The sequence below is a fragment of the Cajanus cajan genome, chromosome 2 (genome assembly GCF_000230855.2).
Source record: "Cajanus cajan strain Asha chromosome 2, NIPB_CcT2T_4, whole genome shotgun sequence".
Lineage (NCBI taxonomy): Eukaryota > Viridiplantae > Streptophyta > Magnoliopsida > Fabales > Fabaceae > Cajanus > Cajanus cajan.
The window spans coordinates 72,126,555-72,153,876 of record NC_138518.1 but is presented as its reverse complement, the minus strand read 5'-3'; the positions used below and the strand labels follow the sequence as shown (position 1 = coordinate 72,153,876).

General features: G+C 31.8%; 2 protein-coding genes across 3 annotated transcripts; one reads left to right on the top strand and one right to left on the bottom strand.

Moving 5' to 3' along the window:
• Window positions 1–4,112: 4,112 nt before the first annotated feature.
• LOC109799683 (uncharacterized) lies at window positions 4,113–11,994 on the bottom strand. 2 transcript variants are annotated; one of them, XM_020360289.3, is made up of 11 exons: window positions 11,836–11,994; window positions 11,551–11,756; window positions 11,317–11,472; window positions 11,122–11,253; window positions 10,874–11,012; window positions 10,720–10,758; window positions 10,275–10,349; window positions 10,127–10,186; window positions 9,416–9,480; window positions 4,835–4,925; window positions 4,113–4,413 (listed from the first exon to the last, which is right to left on the bottom strand). In XM_020360289.3, exons 1-11 carry the CDS (start codon window positions 11,908–11,910, stop codon window positions 4,351–4,353), a joined length of 1,101 nt encoding a protein of 366 aa, XP_020215878.1. In that variant the 5' UTR covers window positions 11,911–11,994; the 3' UTR covers window positions 4,113–4,350. The 2 variants fall into 2 exon arrangements, with proteins under 2 accessions (XP_020215878.1, XP_020215879.1); XM_020360290.3 differs by lacking the exon at window positions 4,835–4,925.
• Window positions 11,995–17,584: 5,590 nt separating this feature from the next.
• Window positions 17,585–27,322, top strand: LOC109799384 (uncharacterized). Its single transcript, XM_020359925.3, has 9 exons — window positions 17,585–17,740; window positions 18,076–18,136; window positions 18,294–19,528; window positions 21,649–23,002; window positions 24,052–24,331; window positions 24,937–25,044; window positions 25,130–25,408; window positions 26,017–26,160; window positions 26,464–27,322. The coding sequence occupies exons 3-9, from the start codon at window positions 18,310–18,312 to the stop codon at window positions 26,650–26,652; spliced, it is 3,573 nt and encodes a 1,190-aa protein (XP_020215514.1). The 5' UTR covers window positions 17,585–17,740; window positions 18,076–18,136; window positions 18,294–18,309; the 3' UTR covers window positions 26,653–27,322.

Sequence of the window (27,322 nt, the reverse complement as noted above, 5' to 3'; positions counted from 1 at the left end):
TATACTATTTAATTATTTTATTTCTAATCAATATGGAACTTAAGTTTTTTTTAATAAATAATTGTCGCTAATAATAAATTTTAGTGTAATATAAATACATATTTAGTGACTATTATATATTAGCCATTAATATTTTTACATATGACGATAGTTAAATTATTGCTATTAAATAATTGTCACTAATAACAAATTTTGTTGTAGTGGATAGTCCACCAGTTCCGTTGTCTGACAAAAAAAGATCAAAACTAATAAGGGTAGGAGGAAGCTGTCAGCACGCAATTCAGTTTTAATTTTATCTTGAAGAAGCTAATTAAATAATAAATTATGTATGATATGCACATTAAAGGCAACAAATTAACACTAGGGAGGTGTTGGTCTTCTTTCTATTCCATATTTTGATCTTACATTTATTCCATCTCGATCCCTAGGACCCTAGCTCTCCAATTTATATATCTTCTCTCCCTTATATCTAGATAAATATACACAACTCACACTAGCTCAGGGTCAAGGCAAGGCTTAATTCCTTTATTTCCATTGTGGAAGATGAGGGTTGTTTTACCTTAAATATTTTCATTTGTTTATTTTCTTTTCATCCCTTTGTCTTTTTGGTTGTAATGTGAACTCTTTTATGAGAAGATGACATAATTTTAGACTCCATGTGCCTCTCCATCACCTTCAAGTTCAACCATGATAGTGGCAGGATCATCTCACATGAAAGACAAACAAGCGAAAAGTAAGGACTTATGCTCACACACAAGTGCATGAAACTCTCACGAAACCAACATCACATCGCTGACACGTAATTCGGGCACCTGGGTCGTATTACATGAATTATGACACGACAGCAAATGGATCAAAGTTCTGTGCTTTCTTGAATCTCAGAAAGTAAACAAACAAAAAGTGACGAAAAAAAAATTACAAGTGGTAACATGTCACACACAATAGAAAGAATAAAGATAACCAAGTAATTTACAACACAAAAGTTTCCATGAATTGACATGTGCTTTGCTAGGAAGGATCTAAAGGTTCCATGAATTTGTCGCGCTGTGTAAATTTTTTTGACACGGTAAGGTTATCCACATCCAATTAATTCGTTGCAAGAAAAAGTTTAATTTGGCCAACAAACCCTAATCATCAATTTTGGTATTGGGACCCTCCCCAACTTTTGGGCATCTTTTTTGATCCACAACCCACTTGATCCCCCTGAATTTTCTCTGGTAATCAGTTGAATAGTTATAGCTTAAGAAACAAACCATGTGTGTGGGGAAGACATATCTTTAAATACTAAAGAGCAATTTGCTTGAGCTAGTCCGCAAGTCAAAAACTCAAAGCTTCCAATCCAAAAGTTAAAAAAGTTCCTTCTTTGTAAAAGAAACTTATGCTCAAATGTAGCCTTTGTTCCATATACAGTTTTAAAAAGAATCAAACTCTCAATTTTATCAGGAAGCAATTCTCTTTTTCTTAAATGATTCTTAGAGTAAAAAATATATATAAATAATCAACTACAAAATATTATATACTATATAATGACATAATATTTATTATTAAAATATATTTTTATTAACAATTATATTTTTATAATTATTAAAAAACATGAATATAAATTATAATAATACACTATATATATATATATATATATATTATATTTATAATAACACTTTTTATATGTCGCTATAATATTTCTTGTAGTTCTATCATCATAATTTTTTATTGATAAAAATATTTCTTTTATATCAATTAAGAAATATATTTTATATCTTTTAATTAAGATGGTTGACATCATTTATAATTATATAACATACATTAGCTCAGGTTTGATGATGTTAGAGTTAACTATAGTGCACTGGGGGTTACTACACACATAAACTCATGTACATCTTCTTGTTTGAATGATGTAGGACTTTGCTTGCATTTCAACAATCCTCCTTTCAAACAAAGGACCATGGTTTATCCCTCTCCTGCAGCAGAAGGGATCTTAAACTTGTCTTTCACTTTGAGTATTAATCAGCTTTCATTTTGTTTATCATATTTTATAAAATAATTTGATCCATTCAATTTATAAAAAAAAAAAATGAGTTTCAGATATTTTTATGGAAGAAAATTAAAATATGAATTTGATTTGATTAATTTAAAAATAAAGGAATTTAATTCTCTTAATTTTCTGCATTTTTTTTAGTGCATTTAGGTATGTTTCTTTAGTAATTTATATAATTTTATCTTCTTGATTCATATCATTGTTCTTTGGTTTATTATCTACAAATATGAAAGAGAAATCTCAACCTCACAAGTCCAATTCTTAACGTATATCTTCTTTGAATCAATCGCATGTTTTATTACCTCATGAAGATTAACTCAAACATTATTCAAAAGGAACCAAAAACAAATTTCGAAAGATATATCATTGCTCTTTGTAGTAATGTTGAAGAGCAATTTATAGATTTTTGGTTGCACTTTGACAGGACAGTAGCAACAAGTGTGGCAAAATTAGGTTCAAAGGGAGAGAGGATAAAGACAATTTAACCTTTGAAATATTTAAGACAATAGGTTGGATGACTAATTATTTCACTCCTGCCAAATGGTCCAAACGCTAAAGCCGAACGTAGTGGACCAACCCTGACATTCGAAATCATGGTATAAATAAGAAGATACATTATATTTATTATATATACCGTCTCAAGAAACGTTCCCTGTACTGTATATGTATTGCATATTTGAGGACAGTTACGCAAAACATGCATGTTAAAGTTTCTGCATGCTTTCTATACAGGGGACAACCAACTATGATCACAAATCTTCTCAAACAAACTTCAATCACTTTCACATATTTCAATTTCAATTTATATTTTCAATTCTTTTACATAGATAATAACGAAATTTACTATAGTTAAATTAATTGATCTATACCATTTAAATATTTGAATCAATACATATGCATATACCTATTTTTTAAAATTATGAGTTAAATTAAATTCAACTTAATCAGTAAATTTTCTCCATTTTTTCAATTAAACATTTTTAATGTTTTCTCTATTCATTCATTTCAATGTGTATTTTACAAATTACACATTACTCATGTAACTAGTTAAAAAAACAATTTATTTAACATCTCAAACTACTATAATTTTATTTTTATATTTATATTTGATCTTTTTGACCTTGAAATAGACAGAAGTATTCAAAAGCCAAGCAGAGAGCGAAGGATTATAGTTATGGTTTCGAACTGGACACTTTAGGATTACTTTGCATCGTCCATAGAAGTGTGTGAAAATATCCGTAGGTCGACAATGGAGGCCAACAATTTTGAAAATGAGATTTATTATTAGTATAGATAATATATATAAATTTGTTTATTTAATAATATATATATATATATATATATCTATATGTAACTTAAATAATATGAAGAAAAAAAAATAGGTCAATAATTATATAATTTAAACGATACAATAATTATAAAAAAAATATATTAATTGGTATAATTTCATCTCTTTTTTAATTCAAATGTTTTTATTTAATAATAATAAATATATGTATAACTTTAATTCTCATTTAAGGTGTGTATATTATCATTTTCATTTATGTAACAAAGAAACAGGTTGATTTAGTGAAAAAGTGTCGTCAATTATTGATGGTTTAAAATATCATATCTAATTTTATGATAATTTTCCCCAATATTTTGTCAGCAAAATCCATTAAATTTTTAATGATAAACTTAAAGATATATTAAAATTGCCCTATTACAATATTTATCAAACTAAGTTTGTTCCATAAAAAAATTGAAGAACCAAAATTGTACACCAATGATATATAGGAAATCGAAATTACATTTTAAGCCTTATTATTATTTTAGCAAAGAAGTTATACAAACAGAAAATATCAAACTGCAAATGTGCAAAAAAATTTCCGGTCATTTAGTAGTCAGTACTAGGGACAAGATGCCAACAGCAGCGCAAAGTTGGAAAGACAAAACTGTTTGAAATTAAATCTTTTTCAAGTATTGGAAGCTTCATTACTTTTATACTTGCGCTTTTATATAAACAGGCTCTAATTCAAACAGAAAAGGAAACTCGACATCAAAAAAAAAAAACAGAAAAGGAAACTACAGCACCACGCACGACAAAATCGACTAGTCCATCTCCAATTATATCTACCAAAATTAAATAAGTCCTCGGAGGAAGAATGTAAATCAGCTGTAAAAAGTTATGCACAGACACTAATACCTAGTTATTTACAAATTTTCAAGAGTGGAGATTGTCTTGCTCTAAAACTGTTTACCTAAACATGACATTCGTCCAAAAGCTACTACAAGGCCCAAAATCCTTAACTTCTAAATCAATGAAATGAAATTCCTTAACTATTCAATGATTCATCAGTAACTTCAGAAGGCAGCCGATACGTGCGGATCGCTCGAATCTGAAGCAAAAAAAAGTGGAAGTCAGAAAACTAGCAATAGTAATTCCTCGACATTATCTCAGTATCACTTATATTTCTACATGAAAACTGAAATTCAAAAGGTGAACATTTTCTCCAAGAAACCACAACAGAACATCCATGGATGACTAGCACTGACTCTATCAGAACACCCACGTGAAATCACCATGTTACTCTACACATGGAACAGATGGCTATGCCCATATCGTCCTTTGCCCCCAAAGGTCAACAATAAACTAAGAAAAAAATGTAGATCGAAGATCCCAAGTGCTCTTAATAAATAAAATAACCAAATAAGCACAGCATAAAGTAAATCATAGGAGTATCAAGTTGGGCAGGCAGGTAAACCTAGGATCTAGTAAGGCTGCCAGCTTAAAATCCAAGAATAGAACATATATCTTGCCTGAGCCAAAGCATAAATTGTTCTCAAGATTCTAGCATAATCTGTTCCAAGCATTTGAATGACAAGATCAGCCAAAAATGTTCCCCAAAGCCTGTTCCACGAGCCAAATAAAATGTTCAGAAATACTCGCTAATTGTGACTCAGATAGTACCGAAATATGAAAGCATAGAGGTAGTGGAAAAACTGCTGACAAGTCTTAATGGTGCATCGTATAAAAAAAGATATAGTAGTTAGTTTAGTTTACTAATGACTTCAAAAAAGTTTCTAATGACTGTTGATACTAGTGGACATTAAAAAATGGCTCCGTTGTACACTGAAAAATAAGACTAAGTTTACTGGTTCTTTAAGACGCACAGAAAAATATGGTAAAACTTAATCAGTAAAAATGCCCCACATAATCTCTGACACTTCAAGAAAACCTAAAGGAGGAGGGTTAGAAGTTGTTTTTTTTTTTTTTTTTTCATTCTTATAGTGTTTGATTGGAGGAAAAGGAGATATTTTTTAAACTTTTTTTATTTGGTTCAATTTTTAGTAAGAGAGCAAAACTCCTCATATAATTTTAGCTATCCTCTAATATAAGGGGGATCTGGAAGTGAGAGAAGTTTTAAAATATTTTGAATATAATGTCTAAAATTTCCTTGCTTATGTATTTAAATTTAAAATTTATAAGAGTAGAAAGGTAAATTAGTTTTTAAAATCTCTTTCATGCATATTATCATAAAAGAACCCATGATGTAGATGGGTCTTTGCAAAAATTGCAACATAAACACTACCACAGCTAATTATCGTCATCGAGAAGGAAGCACTTCTAATTTGTTTACAGGAAGTGAAAAGATGGATTCATAAGGTCAACAAAAATGTGTAATAAATTCATCCATGTAGAATGTGAGCAAGCACTGAAGCTGAGATTTTTATCAATGTGCAAAAAATATCTGTTAGGACTAAAGGGAAGGAAAAAGTGGTAAAGGACAGTAAGAACAGTTGGAGCAGCAAGTTATAGGGTAAACCTTGCAAGAGAACTCTTTTTCCTATTCTAAATCATTCAATAAAAATGTATCCTGTAACTCTATCAAATTCTTGTTTCTGTTTAGTTGGCTCGTAAAAATTGCTTGGATCTTCCAGATTTGTTGATGGGAAAGAAATAACCAATGAAGTAAAGCAGAGATTGGGACCATAGCCTTCATCAGATTCCAGCATTTCTGATATCAAGAGTATTTACAAATTACAGAATTGAAGAACTTAAGCAGATGTTGCGTAAGTTACTGAAGAAACAGCGAATCAATCTCAAGGAGGAAAGTGCTAAAGCACAATAGTCACTCATTGCAAAACAGGCAGCATTAAAATGTGAATGGAAGGGGTTCAATGCTTGGCAATTACAAGTCTCAGTCTTGAGCGAATATGGTGGAATTGACTAGTTTCAATGGCAGTGGCCCATTGGATTGGGTGCTAGAAGAACAAGAAACAAAATATAAAACAATTTGGCATTGGCATTGGTGCTAGAAGATGAAGTGAGAGAAACAGATTCAGTGGTAGAGAAAATAGAGGCAGAAGACAAAGATTGAGATGGAGCAACGGCATACTGTTTCCAGGCATTGGTGGATAATATCTGTATACAATGTCAGGCAACAGGCATTGGTGGAGGAGAGTGCTAGCCATCAAAGGTGTATGCTAGGGGAATGTGGCAAAGGCTGCTGCTTCATCACCCTTCTAGGTCATGTTTTGGTACCCACATAAGTGGAAGTAACCCTTGAAGGCAAGGAAATTTTGAACAGTCCAGTAAGCCTACCACTGTATAAAGATCAGAGTCATTGCATGGAAGCCAATGGAACAAACAGCACCTTGCATGCCGAGATATTTGTTGGTCTGGATTACTCCCCATGTTTGCTTTGGAACAGGACAACAACGCTATTCATGAGGATCATGCAACAAGGGCAATAATTGAAATTAAAAAAAAAAAGGGCTGTTTTTTATTACCAAATGAGTGACGCCCAACTTTGTCCAGATATTGGGTTCATGAAGGGGATGAGACATTGCAAAGCTGCCAACTGAGGTCATTTTAAACTAATGGGCCTAGCCTACATCTATGGAAAAACAAATTGTCATTTGAAAGGACACCCCTGTTTTGTTATGAAGCAGATTGGTGCCTTTGCTGTCCACAATCACCATATTTGTCACAACTCCCAGTTGAAGGCAGTGAAAAAAGCTATCTGGGAGAAAATATCTCTTATTCATTTTTAGCAGAATTCAAATTCAACCTTGACTCTTGAGAACAAGCTTGAATTTTAGGAAGAAGGGGGGATATTGTTAGGATAGAAGGGAGGGGTATTAGGGAAGATTAGAACAATTAGTTAGTCAGAAGGGATTGGTTATATTAAGACAAATGCTAGGAACACAATATGTAACTTACTCTTTACTATTATGTGAAATTCATGTAGGACACACTTAATGATGTAGGCACCACTCCCTATTTATTGGGTCCCACATGAAAATTACCCAATAGTTAGTAATAAAGAGTGTATTGTTAGCATTCCTATACATAGAATTAGAAAGTTTGTATGAAAAGGAAAATCCTTTCTAAAATATAACCTCATGAAGGAGAATCTCTAAGCATGGGTGCTTCAAACTTCATGTCGTACACATATGGGTACTTACCCATATCTGGTACTTTACTTGTTGGGTACTTGTAGGTATGCACCCAAAACACTCTTTGTTTTATAAATAATAAAAAAAAAGTGGGTACTAAATTTGGGTACACATATAGGTAGTTTTTGGATACGTATTAGTCTTGTACTCAAGTCCAAAAATAAACCCTATATATATATATATATAAGGAGGGTTATAATAATACCGGTGTAATTTTTTACTAAGTATTACACCGTTCAATAATTCTATACTAAATGTAAATTTTGAAAATCTAACCGTTAGATTGAAAGTTCTTTACTCTTAGATCATATATACAAAAAAATTTATTAATCCAAGATGATTTGATATTTCATCCTTATAAAAAAAAATTAACGTAATATATTCATTTCAAAATATACTAAAATATGAACACTTTGATTACCTTCAAGTTGTTCAATTTTAACAAAATTTGATATATACATATAAAGTGACATGATCTTTCAATCTAACGGTTGGATTTACAAAATTCACATTTAATATAGAGTTATTGAATGGTGTAATACTTAGTAAAAGTTACACCAGTGTAATTATAACCTCCATCTATTTATATATATCTATATCTATATATATATATATATCTAAATAATTAGGTTCTCTAGTTTTCCTAATTGCTCTCATATCTCAATTCTAATCCACGAGTGACATGACATAACTCATCAATGACTTCAACGCATAAAACATTCGAGACTCAATCTCCTAAAGCATTCACCATTATGTACTTTTAATTGATCTCTAATATTCAAATTAATCTATTCAACTCTGTATTGATGTTTTCACATTAATCTGTTCAATTCATTGTTGATGTTTTCACAATACAATTTCTGTATTTTACATTTTTTTCCACAAGTTTCTATTACAAATGTCTTCCCAACAATTTAATAGGGGTTTTGCAAGTGACACAGTTAGCTTTGCAACTATTTTAATTCATCTAATAAGGGTTCTTATTCTTGAGTGAGGAGCCATTTATTGAAGGAAAAAGGTAAGGGAATTGCTATTTGTTCTAAAGTATCACATGAGAGCCTTGCTGAGATGACACAAACTGACTTAGAGGCCATTGAGAAAGCAAAGCCTGTGCAAGTACCTTTACCCACAGGAACTACAAGCTTGAATCCACATGTAAATGGAAGCAAGAGAAGAAGAGGCATAGAAGGACCATTAGAAAAGGCTTTCAATAATGAGGCTAGAGATTATTTATCTTGTGAAATAGCTAGGCTATTTTATTCTGCTGGTTTGCCATTTAATATTGTTAGGAATCTTTATTATATCAATGCCTTCACATATGCTGCAAACACTTTTATCTCGGGTTTTCTTCTACCTAGTTACAATTTATAAGAATTACATTCTTGCTGAGAGAATGCTCACAGTTGATAGACAAAGAAACGAAAAGATTAAAACTATTAAAGTGTGATATGTCTCACAATTGAAGTGTGATATCATAGTTTAAGAGTTATATTATAATTATGTTTTAGGTGTTAAGATTTTTATTGTTAATATTATATTTCAAGTGACAAATGTCTTGTTTATTTGTGTTTTTTTTTATCATTTATACAATTTACTTAGGTTTATATAATTAAAAATATAATTACCCGTACCCTAGATTTTTGAAAATTAGCATATCCCGTACCTTTATCCATGCAGTACAAAGGAGAATGCTTTCTCTTACTCTCTCAGATGTTGCTCGATAATATTATCAGTTTACTTTGTTTGTTTCTATCAATTTATTAGCTCTCCTTCCTAGGTTCATAACAATCTCTCATTTTTATATGAGCAAAAGACTTTATTAAATATTATTTCATAATTCATATCAATGTTAAACAAACAGAAGAAAAGCTAGTATTATGAAGATACAAAGCAGTAACAAATTGGAATTATAAAAACAAAACCAGGTGGATGACATACACAGGTCCAAGTAATGTGATCATGCTTCTAAAGCCCAGATATCTTGACGCCGCACCTAGAAAACCCTGGATTAAATCAAACTTCAGATGAGAAACATGCTATAAATCAACAAAAACTGAAAAAGTAATTTGTTTTAGTACATAATAAAAGAAAATAATACACATAAAAGACAAAGAAAATAACTAGTTCCACTGATATAACTACTAAGAAATCATAAAAGAAAGTGTTTCATAAGAAATCATAATATTTATGTTTTTTTGTTGTACTAGAACTAAATAATCATTACTATTATTATACTTAAGTTGATTCAGAAATGTCTACATAAACTCGCTGAAATCTGTAATACATATCAAATTTAATTTTGATCCACTGTTCTTTACTGAAATCTGAAATCATGTCTTTTACTACAAAATGTTTTGGCTCCTTGAATGGTGTGACTGTATTTTAAAAACTGATAGTGTATAAGGTTGTACAATGATGAAGAATCAAAATTTAAACTCATTCATATTTGGCTATTTAATTGATACATACATATGAAGTAGACATTCCAAACTCTTAGTTATGACTTATGACATAACACATTAAGGCTTTGAAAAGTTAATCTATCTATCAATATGAAAATAAACTTATAAATTTCAGACCCCTAGAATACATTCCTACCAAAAAAAAATTGCATAACAGTACATCAAAAAAATTTGTGTTGCCAGGCACCTGTTTTGCTGCAAGCAAGGCTGCTCTGGATTCTAGATTAATCATAGCTAATTGCCCACCCTGTAAATCATAAAGCACAAACTGGATGTCAAAGTTATTCTTGGGAAATACTAGTGCTACCAAAACTCCCTCCAGTACCAATGCATACCTTCTTCATTAAGTCTTTCTTAACCTGATAGTTGGCAGCTTCAACAAGAACTTTCCCAGATAATTTCCTCACTAACTACAAGTTAGCATCCAGTCATGAATAGGGGAAGAGGCCCAAAATGGTTTTGTTTGGAGGCACATTAAGGGCATGTTAGGATGAACTTTTCCATAAGCATTCTTAGGAGAAGAAAATAAGAAGGAAAAATAAAATAAGTTTGGAGTCCATAAACTAAAATTAGTTCATGCATAAGTTAATTTGTAGAAACTTTCTTATATTAGCTTCTTCAAAGACTTATATGCATAAGCTAGTTTTAACTAGGAGAAACTTATTTCATGTTTCTTTTCTATTTTTTTTCTCTTAGAACTAAAAAGTGTTTATGAAGAAGTTTATCCAAACACATCCTAAAGATTTGAGAGTAAATAAAACACAAATATCATTTTCTTACCAATTGATATATCTTTCCCAATGTAAATACACCACCTCCCTTTAAAAGAACAGGAACAAAAATGGAAAAAGAAAAAACACATCAGCTAAAAGTTAAGATCAAACTAAATATAGTCACAGGAGAAGTAAATCATTTAAGTAGCAAGTAAAACAACCTTCAAAATAATTGATCGAATGTCTTCGGCCCCAACTTTGGACTGAACTTTCCATTGACTGAGTCCATGTTGTAGATTTCCCTGACTATCAGATGCAGTGCTTGCGTCCAATAAGCCAGGGTAGTCTCCTGATTCTTCACTACAAGACTATTCAAGCTTTAGACGACGATAAGAGAGAGACATATAAAAGATCTCATTTTGATTTTGCTTTGTGTTTATATAGCCAAAAAAGGGGTTAGTTTACTAACGTTGAGTTGCAGTGCAAAAGGTGGAGGAAAATTTCGAGTTCAAGGTCGTGAGTTGACAATTGGGTTGAGCAAGGAATATTCAATTTTTTCCTTATCTGAAGCAAGACGTTTCTATAAGATGGCCTCCAACCCCTGGAAATGAGTAATAGATATATGAGGTGATGATAAATGAAAGAGAAAAGGGAGAAGAAAAACCTTAATGTGGAGCGGGCATCAGCAGCAAGGAAGAAAAATCGGGACTCGAGAGCTTCTATAAATTGTTGGCGTTGTCGAAGGTCGACTCCAATCATGGAACGGTCGAGATCACTTGTGTTTGCGAATGGAATGGATTTGAGCAAAGGACTCAAGTAGCTGAGAGAGATAGAGTGAGGTTAAAAAAAAAATTGAAAAGGGGAATGAATGAATAAAAGTAGTGAAAGTGAAAGTGACCTTGGGCCGAAAAGGATTGTTTCAATCTCGTACAACTCGGAATCGGTGGCAAGTTCAAGCACCGATCGCAGCTCCGGATCAAAGTCATAGTCATAGGTACCTCCACGGGAAGAAATTGAATTTGAATTTGCGGCTTCAACAGAAAACCTTTTTCGACGAAAGAGTTTCCTGCTCCGATTGCGAATGCGCGTAGAAGAATGAAATTCCTTTGAAGAAGGATAAGTGAATTAAATGCATTGACAACAGAATTAGAATTGTAGAGAGATTAATGAAGGCTATGCTTACTGGCACTGGGTGAGTGTAACAGTAACTACTGAGTATCCCCAAAGATACGGCGACTCCAGCTGCAGTTGCAGTCATCTTCGATGTTCACCAAATTCTACCTTCCATCCATTAGTTCCTCGCCACTCCACAATGCGATTGTTATTATAGCTATTGCTCATCAACCACACAATATATATATATATATATAAAAGGAGGGTTCAAATAATATCGGTGTAACTTTTTACATCGTTTAATAACTTTATATTAATTATGAATTTTGTAAATTCAACCGTTAGATTAGAAATTCATATCATTTTATATATGTATATTAAATTTTGTTAAAATTGAACAACAACTTGAAGGTAATCAAAGTGTTCATATTTTAGTGTATTTTGAAATGAATATATTACGTCAATTTTGTTTTATAAAAATGAAGTATCAAATCATTTATACGAGGAGGGTTCAAATGACACCAATGTAACTTTTACTAAGTGTTACATCACTCAATAACTTTATATTAATTGTGAATTTTCAATCTAACGGTTAGATTTACAAAATTCATAATTAATATAAATATATATACAAAATTCATAGTAAAAGTTACACCAATGTTATTTGAACCCTCCTATATATATATATATATACAAAAATAATTAATCTTTTATCTACTATCTTCCTTTGTTAAATTCACATTTTTCTACTAAAGATGGAAAACTTGTTAGATACTACCTATAAACAAACTCATAATAAAATAAAACATAAAAAAAATCTCGCATCTGTTTTTTTTTTTTATGAATGTTAAAGTCCTGATTTTGTTTCCTAACCTTATATTTCACTAAAGTGTAATATCTTTGTATTCACCCAAAAAAATAATACATTTGTTTTCCATCTTACAATTCTAATATATTTTTATTTTGAAAATTATTTAAATTTAAATAACAAATGCTACTAATATCAAGTATAATATATTCTATCTAGCATGTAAATTAATTGGTAGGTGCAATGATTATAAAGTATGTTTGGATACAAATTTATAAAGAATTTTAAGAATATTTATGTTAAAAATATTTTTTTATTTTATAGAAAAATTCTCAAAAATTCTTATGAACACGTACGAAGTGAGTATTTTTGTCTTAACATAGTCTATTTCATATTTAAAGCTACAATCTGAATAGTAGATAATTTGATAAACAATACAAGTTATTACCATTTATATCAGCTAATGTTAGTTTTTGACTTTATAATATATTACTATAATTTCAGTACTTGGATAATAATTATGATGATTATCAATGTTTATATTTAGTGTGTCATTTTAAATTTTTGAACATTATTTTTCACACATTTAATTTAAATTAATAATTTTGTCACATAATGTTTCATTAAAAAGGTCTTGTTGCATTTTTTAGTGATTATAAAGATTGTTAAATTGTGTTTGGATTCATATCATTTTTACTCTAGAATCATGTCATTTTGACCTTGAATGTGGAAGCTTGTTCTTTTAGCTTCAAATTATATCCATTATATAAGTATTTACTTGTAAGATGTAAAACTTAAAAAGTTGGATGTTGTTATGTAGCTAAGTTGACTTAAATATATTTAGGGAAGATAATGCGATAATAGTAGCTCTCTTACATGTCCCATTTAATTATCTAATGTCTATTAATTATTATTATTATTATTATATGTTTGTTTTAATCAAAACTTGAAAGTTGGAGATGTGTGGAATAGGTTGACTTGTCTCTATTTAACCTGAAAATTTGATAGGGAGGATTTTGTGAATCTAAATATTACTTGATAAAAACTTAACAAATAATGGACAAAATCATGTGAAGTTAGTCTGTTAGCATGATATATTAATTTTAACATTGTAGTTAACTTGCAAAATTAAAAAATTACTCAACTATAGTTAATGTAGATTTTTATGATATATATTTCAAGATAAGTAGTAATGAAATAAATATAATATCATAATAGATAAAACATTATTTATTTAGTCAAAAATTATGTTATTAATACATAATTATTTAACAATTGTTAAATACGTAATATTAAACCAGATTGAGATAGTCAAAAAGATTATTCAAACTATCCTCAAAGTATAGACCTAGTTGTTAAACCTAAATCTATAAAAAGTTTATTTGGATCGTGTCTTATAAGAAAGATGAGTCAAAAACTTTATTGAGAGTCAAACCACTTTGGATCTAATTTTTTTTAAATAAATATTAATTATTTGTATCGGTAAGTTTTTTTACGTGAAATTTGTAACAATTTGATAAGTCACTATCCTTAATATAGCATAGTAATTATGTAATGAAAAAACATAAGTTACTCAACTACACTAAAGATCTCATGTAACAATCACCTAAACATTTATGCAACATATATATGCAATATAAATGGAAACATAAATCTCCTTAAAGAGTTACACACGATTCCTGTACATATACACAACATATATCAAATATACCAAAACTGTAAACAACATGACCTTATTCCCGGTAAGTGTGTCTATACAACAATCACTACATAAGAGCATTATAAACAAAATCGATCGTCTCCAACATGACCATCCACCCACAAGCCAACCTTCCAAGCTATTTTTGTCATACTTCCATACTAAATATGATCATTGCAATCCAATTACAATAAAAATAAAGGGTATACTTGTGAAATAATATGCAGAACAACAACAGTATAAATTTACAACTTAAACCACATAATAAACTCAAGCAACATCATGCTAATTCATAACACAACATCGGTTTATCAACACCATATACAACTTACATTCTTCAAATACAACTTACATTCTTCAAATACAACTTACAACATAAGCAACATTCACAACATAAACAACTTTAATCACAATATAAACAACTAATGCATTGTCACGCATATCAACTTATAGAGATCTCTTACAATAAAGGCAAACAATCTAAGTGGGTTGATCCTACCGAATCACTACGTTTGACCCATTACAACCAAATCAAATAGATACAATGTTAGGCCTTTCAAAGTACCTAGTAAACAATTTAAACTAATTTCTTAAGTTTCACCGCTTAAAATAGGAAAATTTATTACTATTGTTAGGGCAAAACAACTTAGGTGTGGGCCTACCAGAATCTTAACATCCATATCTAAGCCTCGTATGGGATTAGTTTGTTGGCTACTCTTTAAATACTATGCACCTTTCCAACAATCAGTTAAGGATTTTATCTATCGATTTTACACTTTACTTAGTTGGTCACTTTATACACATATAACTCAATCTTGCCTCTATATGAATCAACATTTAGTCACTTAAAAACTAGTATGGCTTGACTTGACCCATACAATTTTCAGATAAAACCTAGAGAAAATATCTTAAAAACAACTGTCCATTCAAAAGTCAACTTACTCACCAAAGTTAAAAATAATTTTACTTTCCTCTAGTTTTTATATATCTCGACTAAGACATATGTATCTCAACATTAGATGCCTATACAACTCAACAACTTAATCAACTTCAAGCAACTATCAACATACAATTTAACAACTCAAAACAACTTCCAATCATAAGCAACTCACAACTAAAATAACTTTAAATATCATTATAAATCATCATATATCAATGCATAATGAATTATAATCAGGCCACAACACAAACCATGTGAGTAATAGACATATTACATTCCTTCTCAACACTTAATCAAATATCAACTAGTTTTTATTTAGCAAACTATGCCTAGTGCCAATCCACCTGAGTTTGACATGGATGAGGTAGAGAGTCTCTAAGACAATCATGTTTGGTGTAGATGAACTTATGCCCAACCTCATTCATATAGAGAGCCTTTACATGACACACACTTAACACCATCAAACTTGTGTTCGGTGTCATCCAGATAGAGAACTTTTGTCTTGATCACTCTTGGCGCCACTCATCTTAAGGTTTAACGTCACAAATTAGAGAGTTCTTTAAGTAATTACGCTCGATGCCTATCATTCCACGCTTAACATGACTAAATTAGAAAACTCTTCACTCATCCATGCCCGATGCTATCAATCTCGCACCCGACGTGATTAGAGTAGAGAGTCTCTAACTTGAGTTACATCTGATGCCATGAAAGCATGCTTGATTGATGGAAAATTTTGCACTTGACACAATCTTCATTTGGCTTAACCTTACGAGAAATCCAGACCAACCAAACATGCAATGCAATATTCAACACACACACAACATGTATAACACAATTCCAACACAAAATATCACATGCATTCATCTTAATTCCATGATCATCAATTCTATCCGAAACACTCTTAAGGAACCAAAACTCAAGATAACATCATCATCTCACAAATCCAAACAATTTGTACTACAAATAATGATTATAAGAGCAAACAACAATTATATATCAACAATTTTCAATCAACAAACTCTCCTTACCTTGAATCACTCAAAAAATGAGAAAAGACAAGGAAGAAGAACACGTAAGCCTTGTACACTCACGACCTTAGATTCTCGACCTCCAAACTTCAAATCTAATGACCTATCGTCTAGTTGAAGGAATAATTTAGAAAGATTTTCTGGAGTTGGAAGGAGAAGAATCTCTTTTGAATTTTAGAGTCTCTCTAACTTTTCTATAATTTTTTAAAATATAAATTTATAAAATTTAAATCTTGCTAAAAACTTTATATACCATTTTTTAAATTTGGTGAATAAAAATTACTTTAACAATAACTTAACTTAATTATTAATGACCCTTAATCACATATATCATACAATTGATTTATAAAAATCAAAATTACACAGTGACACAAAATTATTGTATATTTAAAAAATAAAATAAGTTTCGAGGATAAATTTTCATCGAATTTGGAGCGGGTATGTTTACGTCATTACGCGTGTGCGTGTTGTTTTTAAATGGTTGAAGTATTATGTAAAATAATTGACAGCAAGTATTATGTAAATTTTAATAATGCAAAAGTTGACGAAATTAATGTGAATTTTTAAATTTTCTTAATAAAAATTATAATGACAATAATAAAATTTAAAATTTAAAATTTTGTAATGAATTTTTAAATTAATTAAACAGAATAAAATTTGCACATATAAATACACGTTTTTGAAGATTGACTTAATAGAAAAAAATAAAATAAAATAGAAATAGTATATAAATATATATGACTTAAATTTTAACTTCAATAGAATTATTTTGTTGTAAATAAAAAAATTACACATGCTTAACTAAATAAACTTTAATGAATATTCAATAGATCGTAAAAAAATAATAAATATTCAATAAACCATCAAACCGTAGCGAATATAAAATGAAAAATTAAATGAATATAGTGAAAAGAAATAATATGATATTTTCTTTTATAGAATGTTTATAGAATCAAGAACACTTATTTTTACAAAGGAAAGTGTTGACTGAGTGGAGCTATGTTTCCATCATTGTCATAGACAGAGTATTTATATTTATTTGTTTTAAATTTGTTAAAACTAATTTTAAATCATTAAATATAATTAAAATACACTTTATAATTAACTTCGGTTATAAATTAAAATGTCTATTAAATTATGTAAAATTAGTTTGAGCTATTATTCAACTGGACTCAAAATCATAAATGTTACGGACTATAATACATAATTTTGAAATGGATTATTTATTGAGAAAGAAAGGTAGTAGGGGCGAGATAAAAAATAGAAATGTGGGTTTGGGTTGAAAAGAGGAAATATTTAAGGACTAAGGTGTTGTTACGTTAATTAATTAATTAATTAAAATAATAATGAAAGAAAGAGGAGAATATATTCGCGAAGGAAGCTTTGGTTTGGTCCACCAGAGTAGAGTAGAGCAGAGCAGAGCATCGGAGCCCCTGAGGCTTGAGCAGAGGCAGAAACCAACCCCTCTCTTATAAATTCACTGTCTTTCACAGCACACAGGTCCTCTTCTTCTCTTCCTTCTCCCTCTATTATTATTATTATTATTATTATTATTATTGTTATTATTATTATGTAAACTTAATTTTGATTTCTACGATTCGAGCCCCTTCTAAACCAGAAAGGATAAAATCCATCCTTCCAGATCTTGATTGACTGGGTTTCGCAAAGGAAAACCCTTCCGTATTCCAATTTTATCTACATTGCCCATTGGGGTTTAAGTGCTCTGCTGGATCAATTGGATTTTCAAACCTAGGTTTCCTCATCTTTCAGAGGGAAAAACATTCTATTCACAAGTTTTGTTGGAGCATTTTTTAACTTTTATTTTCTTTAATCAGGTACTGTTACTTAGTGCCCGCAAAAATGGCGCCATTTGCTTCTGCTTCTGCCTGATACGAGGTAAGCCCCACCTAACATTGTCTTTGCCTCGTCATTTTTAAAGTATCATCTTTTTATAAGAAGAATCGTGTCCGTAGTCTTTATTTGGAATGCTAGATGTTGTTTTTCGACTTTCTAGTCTCAAGCCTGTTATTCTTTCTTTCTTGTTTGAGTTTAGGCTCCTAGGCTTCACTATGGCGGACACAAACACAAACTCAGTTGATGTGATTTTGGACTTTCTTCGGAGGAACCGATTCACCAGAGCTGAGGCAGCTTTGCGCAGTGAGATCAATAATCGCCCTGACTTAAATGGCTTCCTTCAGAAGCTTACCTTGGATGAAAAGGCCTCACGAGACGCCTCTCAAAATAATAAGGGGAAGCCTGTGCTAGGGATTCAAGGGGTGGAATCTAACGACACTCTTGATGTTTCTAAAGAACTGATTGTGAAGGAAATAGAGTGTGGTAATGGTCCAAATGCCGCTGAAAGCAAATGGAAAACTACTGCTCCCCCTATCGTGGAACGGAATAAATTGGATGAAGTGGTCGGGACAAGTGACAAGAACTTCATTTTCTCTAAGACTTCAGAGGATGGTATGCTTGATTTATATTCATGGAAGTTCAACCCCAGCAATGGTCTTGTCGATCCGTACCAAAACAATTTTGGTAGTAGGGCTAATAATACTCTGAGTTCGAAGGCCACTATACCTCAACAATCAAAATGTCAAACTAATGAAGCTGTTGATGTAGTTGCAGCCTATACCAATTCAAAGTCTGGGGAGGAAAATGCTGTGTTTGCTGAAAAAAAATCCTTGTGGCCTGGAAGTAGTAGTAAAGCTTCTGTGGATCTTAAGTATGGCCTTGCGCAAAACAAAGAGCCTATGGAAATTGATCGGCAGCTTAAATTCAGTAGTTCATCTCTTAAAAGGAACTTTGCAGATAACCCCTGGTCAAGGACAGATGAGAATGTGAATTCGTCTTCAGACTCGTGCAAAGATTGTTCTGTCAAGACTGTCTTCCCCTTCTCAAAAGAGGATGTGTCTACAAGCTTTGATGGTACCACTTATTCTGACAAAAAAGAGGAGAAAAAAAGGGTTGAAGTTTGTGATACTAGGACATCATTAAAAGAGCAGGTGGATGAATTGGGGAGGGCTATTTACTTGGTCAAGACACAAGGCAGTTCTGAACAGAAGATGATTGGCAGCTTAACTTTTCCTCTTCCACCTGAAAATCAGAAGGAAGAGTTTCCCAGGCTTCCTCCGGTTAAACTCAAGTCAGATGATAAGCCCTTGGTTGTTAATTGGGAGGAGAAGTTTGAGCGAGATGGACCAAATTCAAAACTCCCCGGTGCTGACAGCACATTGCTTATTGGTTCATATCTGGATGTACCTATTGGACAAGAAATTAACCCTTCAGGTTAGCTTATATTTAGTATTTACAAGGATAAATTTTTTTCATATGATCATTGATCACAAATATTTTCTGCCATGCAATTATTGGTTTCCCTTTTGGGCTCAATAGTAGCTAATTTTGTTGGTTGGTCATGTTAATAGCTTATTTTGTATGCTTAATTAAGGGTTTCAGTATTTGAATCTTATATCTGTGTTATTTAAGTGAGATTTTTGGCTAGTCAAGAATAGACTGTTCTATAAGTTAACTAAGCCTAGAAAATACAATTCTGCATAATTAGGGGTCCAAGTAATTATAGATAGTTGAAATGTCAGTCAAAAGTAATCAATTAAAGCCATTTAAGGGGTTTGTTAGTGATTTTTTTTAATAGTTTCTACACAATTCTGAGTAGTGTTCCATGAAGTACATTTAGCCATTTTGGAAATATACTTTTGTTTTCTGTTCCTTTTTCTATCCTAGTAAATATAGTCTTCTCCCATGTACCCTTTTTATCCTATTTTTGCCAACCCAGCCTATTTACATATTGGGTCTTGCTGACGATATCAAATTGCAATTTAAATCTTGAAGTTAAAGCTAATTTTTGAATTGTGAATCATAAATCATATCAGATTGAAAGAGTAAGAAACCCAATAAAATATTAATGATGTACTGTATAGTGCTGAATGTAATAATTTTAAACTTGAAAATTACTATAATTATCATGAAACAAAATCACAAGTCATAATTGTGAGTGAAACCTCTGTTTGAGAAGACTAAAAATGGAGCATTGGAACAACAAAATATAGTGGATAGAATGAGTAACAGTTGGAAGAATGAAAATAGAAGACCAAGAGTATCTGGAATCTGAATAAGAAAACAATGCCCCTTTAGTGCCTTTTCATTTAACAATTTGTGTTTATCCGACTTTCAATTTCTTTGATAAGAAATGGCAAAAAAAGTAAAATAATAGAAAGTAATGAATCATTGAATAATGTGTTTTGTTTTGGTTTTTTGGAATTGCATTGCATGTATCACAATATTCAAACTCGTGTGATTTATCACGTGATATGAACCACTGACTAGCCAAAATGTATGAAATTGTGTGGTTTGGGTTTGGATTATGAATGGTAAATTGGTAATGCCCCAGGAGTACTGGTTAAGGAGCATTTATCATCTTCTATTAATTTTCTTAAATTAATTGAAATGAAAGTAAGAAATATGTTTTTATTAGTTCTAATGTATTACATTTTTTTACTTTCCATTTAATACTTTCTGCCGTTATTTTCTTAACCAAATTCCCTAGTGGCACTTGTTGTTTTAAAATTTCTGGGCTGTATCATTCTGGGGAGTTAGTTTTAATTGCTTTTATTTATTCAACACAACTATGTTGGATTTTCGTTGTTGCTCCGGTTTCTCTTTTTGGGTTATATGTTTCTAGTTGGACAATTTGACATATTAAATTGTTCTAAATAGCCAGTTGAACCACCAGAGTACTGATCTGTACATAATAAGATTAGGAATTTAATTTGGAATTTTCTCTTTGGGACTTGGGTTATCTGTAGAAGGAGATTGAAATTAATTGATAAATTTCTCGAAGAAGGTTTGCCAAAAATTCGAAAGTTAGATACAAATTTTTGAATATTTACAGTGTTATGATTGTGAAGAAAAATAAGGTATTAATTTGAAATAAATAAACGATTCTTTTTTCTGGACTTGATGCAGGATTTCACTTTCTTTTTGGTTTCTATGGATATCTTTTTATTTTCTTATAGTTTCTCAATAGAGATGCAAGAAATGAGCAAAGATTGGTTCTTTGTTCTTTTCCTCTGCTAATTTTCAATGAAGAGAAGAAAAGTTATACAAAAAGAATTGTGCATAATCTGAAAAAGCAATGTTAGCTCTACCTCTGCCATCATGAAAATAAAATAAACAGGGAAATGGTACCATAACCATTGTGCTATGAGTTGAGTACTCCATCTAGAATCTACAGAATTGACCCTAAATCTGCTCAACTTTCTGGGTACACCTAACTACAATTTATTGATGATTTACTTCTCAGTAACTGATCCTATTTTTGTGATACATCTATGTATGATATTTTAATCTGATTGCATGTACCGATTTTTGGCTTGTTCATATATGCTTAGGTATTAGAAGGGCAACAGGGGGCAGTTGGTTATCTGTAAGTCAAGGGATAGCAGAGGATACATCTGATCTTGTATCAGGGTTTGCTACAGTTGGTGATGGGTTGAGTGAATCTATTGACTATCCAAATGAATATTGGGACTCTGATGAATATGATGATGATGATGATGTTGGGTACATGAGACAACCTATTGAGGATGAGGCTTGGTTTTTGGCTCATGAAATTGATTACCCTAGTGACAATGAAAAGGGGACTGGGCATGGAAGTGTTCCAGATCCTCAGGAAAGAGGTCCAGCCAAAGATGAGGATGATGATCAATCTTTTGCCGAGGAGGATTCTTATTTCTCTGGTGAGCGATATCTTCAGGCAAATAATGTTGAACCAGTCACAGCTACTGATGATCCTATTGGTCTAACAGTTTCTGAGTATGGAAGGACTAATGATAATGATTTAATGGCTCAATATGATGGACAATTGATGGATGAAGAAGAATTGAACCTGATGTGTGCAGAACCGGTCTGGCGCGGCTTTGTTCCTCAGACAAATGAACTCATCATGCTAGGAGATGGGAGGGTTTTGAATGATAATGTGAGATCACGGCTAGAGGACGTCAGTATGGATGATGATCAACATGGTTCAGTTAGGTCAATTGGGGTAGGGATCAACAGTGATGCTGCAGATATTGGTAGTGAAGTGCGTGAAAGTTTGGTTGGTGGCAGTAGTGAAGGAGATTTAGAATATTTCTGTGATCGTGATGCTGGGCTTGGTAGTTCCAGGCACTCTCATCATGATTTGGATAAGAAATCTACTAACAAATCAAACAAAGATAAGAACAATGACAAGAGTGAGTCAAATAAATATGTCATAGGATGTGATAATGATGCACAGTTGCAGAAGAAAACCCATGTTGATGTAAACTTCTCATTTCCCCTATCTTTGAAGGATGACCAGATGATTCAGGCTGCCACCAATAAGTCCTTGTGGTCAAATAATGGCAATGCAGATGAAACTGATGACTGTCTTAGTGCATTTATGGGAACTGATGACATGCTTGCTTCATGGAGGCGAAAGAGCAGCGATTCGTCACCTGTTAAAAGTTATAGGGATGACAATAATGCCAACATAGTAAGATCCACAAACTCTTCTCCGACAACACTCTCAAATTATGGATATTCTGAAAGAGAGCATGTGAAGATAGAAGAGGACGAAAAAGCTGGAATTGCAAGGGAAGATGATCTAGGAGCATCACTAGAGGACGAAGAGGTAGCTGCTGTGCAAGAGCAAGTAAGGCAGATAAAGGCACAGGAAGAGGAATTTGAAACCTTCAATCTAAAGATTGTGCACAGGAAAAACAGGTATGTTTTTAATATGTGTGTAACAGTGTGATAGAAACGTATTCGCATGACAGTGTATTTATATGCTGATCTGTGCTATGTAATCCTAATCATGGTACTTACGGGTCTTGTATTGCTTCAATTTACAAATGACTTGAAATTATTTTAGAAGTTTTTTTTTTTTTGAAACTATACTTCGATATGCACTTTGTGTATCCTTCAATTTTGTTTCGAGTTTTTATATGGGAAATAGTTTCATTTAGTTTAACTTTCTTTCTTCTCTATACTTACAAATTCATAATATAATAATTAGAAATCTGTTGTTGCATATCATAACTGTCATTTTTCTTAGCCTATGGGCACTTGGTTAAAAAGCCATATTAATATAAACATTTCATGAAATTTTTGGTCCTGTTATCAACTGAAAATTGGATAAAACTCAGGATGGAAGCTGATCTACTATTTCCCTTTCAATTTGTATAACCTCCACTACTTTCATAAGGCTGCATTCAGAACTCAGTGAATAATGTATGTTTACAGTTCATAATGAATAAAATGCATTATTTTTCATAACAATGTTGTGAACATAGTGTGTGTCTTCATTTAGTTGCCATGGAATTTGCAATGTTCATATGTTTGTCTACAACAATTCAGATTTAGATATTTTTTTCTTAATTTAAACTAATGATATTTGTTAGTTATTATTGAGAGTAATCTTGTGCTGTAGACTAGTTGATCGTTGTGAATTTCTAAAGCTGGTTTAATACTTAATACTCATATTTTCAAGAAATAAGTATTTGAGAAAATTTAACATGCATTTCTCTATAAAGAAACCTCTTTCAAAGATATTGTTGAAATGATGGGGTTCTTTTTCATCATGTGAAATATATGTGCTAATGATTGCATTACTTTTTTTTTAATCATTTAATTTTTGCCTTGTGTAAAGGGATCTTAATGAGCCTGTGATGACTGATGATATTTTGTTATGTTAAAGTATGATTTCTTGATTGTTCTATGTTCTCCCTTTTTTTAATCTTGATAGTCTTTCTTAAATAAGTTTTGTTGCTCAGAACTGGCTTTGAGGAGGACAAGAATTTCCATGTTGTTTTAAATTCTGTACTAGCTGGAAGGTATCATGTTACTGAGTATCTGGGATCTGCTGCATTTAGCAAAGCTATACAAGCTCATGACCTACATACAGGCATGGATGTTTGTGTTAAAATTATAAAGAACAACAAGGACTTTTTTGACCAAAGTCTTGATGAGATCAAGCTTCTCAAGTATGTCAATAAGCATGATCCTGCAGACAAGTTTCACATTCTTCGATTATATGATTATTTCTATTATCGAGTAAGTGGATTTGCCATTGATTCTGTGAATACTATTACAATTTGCTTTCTAATTAATCAGTTGTCATTTTAGGCACATATACTTATTTCCTATATTTTATGTTATGTATATTTTCTTCTTTTTTGTAGTTTCTATTTGGACTTTTATTTATATTGTTGTCACCTAGTTTATTTAGGTGATGTTGTATACTGCTGCTTATAGTTATTATTTTTCTATATATATTAAATATCACTTGGTTTTGTTAATTTTTTAACTGTGAAACTGCTGTGTAATGAGTTAATGTTTCTGATTTTGGAAATTTGCATTGTATTCCTGGATATGATATAAACCTTCAACACTGGCACTAAACTTTGTCAAATATTCTATTTCCTTATAGGACTATTTGTGTATTAAAAAAAGTATGGAAATCTAGCCCCCAAAAAGAAAAAAACTGACGGGAATTTTGAAGAATTTACTTTTTGAACTGTGGTCATCTAACTTTACAGTCTATCTTATCTTGTATATCTACTTTTGCTAATTTATGAGTGGCCTTATTGATTAATACTTTTACACCATATTCGTCTGCTGACTTTACCATTCTTGATTCTTTTTTCATTGTATGGCAGGAACATTTGTTAATAGTATGCGAACTGCTGAAAGCAAACTTGTATGAGTTTCATAAATTTAATAGGGAATCAGGTGGTGAAGTGTACTTTACAATGCCAAGATTGCAGGTTTGTGGTGTGCCATTTACTTCATGGTGTTTAATTTTCATCTTATCTATTCTCAGTGCAAACTCTTCTGAATTGATGTGTGCAGTCAATTACCATTCAGTGTTTGGAAGCACTTCAGTTTTTACATAGCCTTGGACTAATACACTGTGACTTGAAACCAGAGAATATTTTGGTTAAAAGCTATAGTAGATGTGAGGTGAAGGTCATTGATCTTGGAAGTAGTTGTTTCGAAACAGATCACCTGTGCTCTTATGTTCAGTCAAGGTCTTATCGTGCTCCTGAGGTTATTTTGGGACTTCCATATGACAAGAAGATTGATATCTGGTCACTTGGATGTATCTTGGCAGAACTTTGTACCGGAAATGTAAGGACCAAAGATTATTAATGTAGTTCAAAATGGCATAAAGTTTGATAAACAGTTGAGTTTTTACTTTTAGTACCAGAAATTTATCTCTTAAGCCATAAAATTTTTCGTGTAAAAGGTATAAAAATGTTTCTAACCTTAGGTAAACCACATGTTAAGTTCAATTTAATTCATTTTAAGCAAGGCTATTTCTTTCTCCTTGATAATGGTATCTGTCAGATACTGAAGTTTCGTGATTAAATAGACTTGGATTATCCTTGTAAATGAAGTGATGCCATACTCCTTGGCTGAGCGATGCATTGCTTTGTGTTATGTTTGTTTTATTTGAGCAATGATCTTCTATGATAGTGAAACTGATTATTCATGTATTCCATTCTTCTATAAAAGTTAGAATGGGGATTTTTGTTTCTGCACCATTAATGGGTCAGATGATAGTACATCAAATTACAGTATTGAAGTCACCGACTTTCTTTGCAATTGTGGGATTGTTAGTTTTTGGTTGAAAGTGGTTGTAGAATTTCTGTATTTCGTAGAGTGCTTTCTTTTCTTTGTTTAATACATGCTTAATTTTCTATTTCTTCAGTGGCGCTAAACTAAGCATTTTGTAGGTCCTCTTCCATAATGATTCACCTGCAACATTACTTGCTCGGGTGATTGGGATCATTGATCCAATTGATCAAAGTATGCTTGCAAAAGGACGGGACACGTATAAGTACTTCACCAAAAATCACATGCTTTATGAAAGGAATCAGGTAAGAATTTTATTTCAAATTTCGTGTTCTAAATGGACTAGCAAGTTAAATTAGATGTTCAGTGTCTGGCCTGGACTAGAAGTTTTATTATTATTAGAACCAGCTTGAAACATCAAGTCAGTGCAGAGAATTTTCATTTATCCATAGCTTAGGAGAGATTCACAAAATTGGCTTATTGGTTATTGCTCATACATTTTAGCTGCTTGATATTTTAGTTCTTACCATGTTATATTAAAATTGCTGTTGCCTCCACATTTTTTACTTGAATAATTGTCAGTAAATGTATTGTTTATTATTCTACAGGAAACCAACAGGTTAGAATACTTGATTCCGAAAAAGACATCCTTGAGGCATAGATTGCCAATGGGAGATCAAGGCTTCATTGACTTTGTTGCTCACTTGCTTGAAGTCAACCCTAAGAAGAGGCCCTCTGCATCTGAGGCCCTGAAGCATCCATGGCTATCATACCCTTATGAACCCATATCATCTTGAAATAATTGGAGAGTTCTTTATGGTGATAGTGTCACCTACCCTAAGTTGGGTCAGGTTCATCGTTTCAGAGTGAAGGCCCCACTGACATATTCTCGCTGCTTTTCATTATCTATTTTAAAGATGAAATGGAAAGAGTTGTGCCCTTCAGCATAAATGCATACTACATTGAAAGGTGTTTTGGTTTTGTGGGAAGTGTCTGTCCGTCCTTCCCCTAACCAAACTGTATTCCAGTGACAAACCATACGATCAAACGATGTAATGTTAGGTTTCTGCTTTCTTTGTTCTGCTGGACAGGGAAATCTTAGAATCTTGTACATGGTGTGATAATTCTTTTAGGCTATCTAGTAATATTTGTTGTGATATACATACTCGATCCAATTTTGCATGGTGTGTGACACCATAGTTGGGAGCACCAATCAAGATTAAAGCAAAGCTGCTGACAATGTGAATCATTTAAGACGTGCTTACGTGGAACGTGAAACTCAAATTGCCTAGGCCCACTTTCCGTTGGGAGCAATCAAATTGTATCTTGACATTAAGGAATTGTGTTAGGTTTTACTAACAGTATTGGGATTTGGGGATTTTTTTTGGGGATTTGACATTATTAAGCAATGACATAATTCTTTTTTTTGCAGAAAAATTTAAGAAGGTATATGGTTTGAGATTTTCA

What these genes read in the sequence shown, in the direction of transcription:
- LOC109799683 (XM_020360289.3), bottom strand. Translation starts at nt 11,910, where the DNA reads ATGACTGCAACTGCAGCTGGAGTCGCCGTATCTTTGGGGATACTCAGT. An exon ending in GATGCCCGCTCCACATTAAG is followed by an intron (nt 11,254 to 11,316) that starts GTTTTTCTTCTC and finishes ACTCATTTCCAG; the next exon opens with GGGTTGGAGGCCATCTTATA. An exon ending in ATCACATTACTTGGACCTGT is followed by an intron (nt 4,926 to 9,415) that starts GTATGTCATCCA and finishes CTCGTGGAACAG; the next exon opens with GCTTTGGGGAACATTTTTGG.
- LOC109799384 (XM_020359925.3), top strand. Translation starts at nt 18,310, where the DNA reads ATGGCGGACACAAACACAAACTCAGTTGATGTGATTTTGGACTTTCTT. An exon ending in ATGATTATTTCTATTATCGA is followed by an intron (nt 24,332 to 24,936) that starts GTAAGTGGATTT and finishes ATTGTATGGCAG; the next exon opens with GAACATTTGTTAATAGTATG. An exon ending in TTACAATGCCAAGATTGCAG is followed by an intron (nt 25,045 to 25,129) that starts GTTTGTGGTGTG and finishes TGATGTGTGCAG; the next exon opens with TCAATTACCATTCAGTGTTT.